Raw genomic sequence first — 2,500 nt, forward strand, 5'->3', positions numbered from 1 at the left:
CGCCCTGACCCCTCCTTCGGGAGGCTGGGCTTGCTGGCGTCGCCTCGAGTGCCTAGCCCTCCGGACCTCCGGACCCTCGGAGCGGCGGAGAGGCATCGTCCACACGGCCGGGGGCCGGACGCGGATCCGAGCGCTGCGCCGGGGCGCCACCATGCGTCCCTTCTGGGAACTGCACTGAGGGAACAGCAGTCAAGATGCCGCCGCGGTTGGGTGTGCAGCCATGGCCCACTGTGGAAGACTGTGCGGGGCACCATCCTCGGAGGACGCTCTTAACTCTCCCACCAACCTTAGGATGTGGGTAATATTATCTGTCCTCCCTTATGATAGGGAGACTGGGGGCCAAGCCCCATAACCAGTGACAGATGGGGTAGCATTTGACCCCAGGAGGTCCGGCTGCAGGACCTTGGTCTTAATCGTGTCCATCTTGCCTGGGCTCCAGGGGCTGGTACCAGCCCTGCGCACCCTGGGGACTCCTGTGAAGTGAAAGTCGCTCAGTTGTGTCCGACTCTTTGTGACCCCATGGACTATACAGTCCATGGAATTCTCCAGACCAGAATACTGGAGTGGGTAGCCTTTCCCTTCTCCAGGGGATCTTCCCAACCCAGGGACCAAACCCAGGTCTCCCTCATTGCAGGCGGATTCTTTACCAGCTGAGCCACGAGGGAAGGTTGGATCTCCTGATGGGGGGCACTTAAAAAGAAAAGTTTCTGGTCTCCACCCCATAGGCTGGTCCAGCTGACATAGAAGGTTCTGGCCTTCCCCCTGACCCCCACCCCAAAGCAGGTAGATGGAAACTGAGGGGGTAGTGTGTAGCTTGATAAGGGCCCAACTTAGAGCTCGGGTCTGGCAGGGGGCTGGGAGAGCATAGGACCCTCACTCAGCAAGGAATCTGCAGCTACAGCTGCACCCGGAGGGCCAACGCCATGCCCAGAGGCGCAGGTGCAGCCGCTCTTACTGTAGGTTCCCATGTCCAGCGGCTCTATCCCAGTGCAGAGCACCCACCTGTGCCGGGCAGGTCACTGCCTCCCCCGAGCCTCAGTTTTCTCATCTGCTAAATGGGAAGATCCCTGGGAGCCATTATTCAAGACTGCAGCAAGGGTTGAGGAGCAGACGTACAGCAAGGACACCCCAAATCCACACCCTCCCGGGTATAGTGACGGGTGGGGGGGATCTGTCTGGGACACGCACCCCAGGCAGGGGGCCCGGGACAGTTTCTTTCTTTTTTTAATTAGTTAACTTATTTCTGGTGTTTTAGTTTGTGGGGTTCTTCACTGCTGTGTGTGGGCTTTTTCTAGTTGAGGAGAGTGGGGACTACTCTCTAGAGGCAGCACACAGTCAGAGGCTTCTGACTGCGGGGCTTCTCTCGTTGCAAAGCACAGGCTCTAGACGACAGGCTCAGTAGTTGTGGTGCCCGGGCTTAGCTGCTCCGCAGCATGCGGAATCATCCCAGACCAGGGATCGAACCTGTGTCCCCTGCACTGGCAGGCGGATTCTTATCCACTCTACCACCAGGGAAGTCCGGGGGCAGCTTCTTTTTCCTAGACAAACTCCCAAGTGCTGAAGGAGAAAATGGGGGTGGCCCTTTCCTTGGACAGGCCCAGAGGACACGGTGGGGCCAGGTTTTCCTGCCCCTTGGCCACCCCTTGGCCCTGAGCAGGAAGGGGAAATTTCTTTACCTGCCCACTGCCGTGAGGGTTGCAGTCTCACTGCCTGGGCCCCAGAGGTCGGGAGGGGCAGCCCTGTGCCAAGAGATGCAGAGGGTGCAGTGGGCATTCCTGCTTAGCTGCACCAGGCTGCCCCCAAGAGAGGTCCTGGGGGTTCCAGCCTGTCGGAGGCCCTCTGGGGTGTCCATGGCCTTGTTGGGAGTAGACTAGACCACAAAGGCCCTGGGGCCCCCGAACCCCTCAATTCAAGCTCTTAACACTGCCCACAGTCCCAACTTCACCCCCGGAGCACAGTCTTCCACACAAGGGAACGGGCTTCTACTAAAACCGCCTGGGAAACTGGGCGGTCTTCTCCCGATGTGGCATCGTCTGGGCGTCTCCGGGGGCAGCTTCCAGAGGTATGTCAGCCCTCAGAGAGATCAGTCTCAACATGGCCCCCATTTTACAGATGAGAAAATGGAGGCCAGAGTGCCCTGGCCCAGTCTGGCCATTCATTTTTGCAGTCAACACATATTTATTTATTGAGCATCGACTGTGCCAGGCCCTGGGTGGGCACAGGGGGCTCAGAGATGAATCACACGCCAGGCCCTGCCCTCGAGGCACTCGGAGCCTGGCAGGGCAGTCGGTCACGTCAAAGGACACTCATGATACAGTGTGGTCAGTGTGGTGTTAGAGGTAGCACAGGTGATGGGGGCGGGGGAGCACAGAGGAGGGGCCCCTGGCCCAGCCGGGGGATGGCAGGAGGGCTTCCTGGAAGAGGTGACACCTGAAGAGGGCTTTAGGGAGTAAGCAAGAGTTAGGGTGTCTGGCAGAGGGAGTGGTCTGTGCAAAGAGGC

At 59.2% G+C, this 2,500-nt stretch overlaps 1 protein-coding gene across 1 annotated transcript in view; it reads right to left on the minus strand.

The window, feature by feature from the left end:
* LOC104997009 (cholesterol 24-hydroxylase) overlaps positions 1 to 2,500 on the minus strand; it is a 38,148-nt gene that overhangs the window by 626 nt on the left and 35,022 nt on the right. Inside the window, exon 18 of the mRNA XM_010851427.1 lies at positions 35 to 174. Within this exon, the coding sequence (XP_010849729.1) occupies positions 35 to 174 (140 nt within the window). The remainder of the gene's footprint in view (positions 1 to 34; positions 175 to 2,500) is intronic.

This window comes from Bison bison, unplaced genomic scaffold (genome assembly GCF_000754665.1).
Source record: "Bison bison bison isolate TAMUID 2011002044 unplaced genomic scaffold, Bison_UMD1.0 scf7180017864302, whole genome shotgun sequence".
NCBI classification, from domain to species: domain Eukaryota; kingdom Metazoa; phylum Chordata; class Mammalia; order Artiodactyla; family Bovidae; genus Bison; species Bison bison.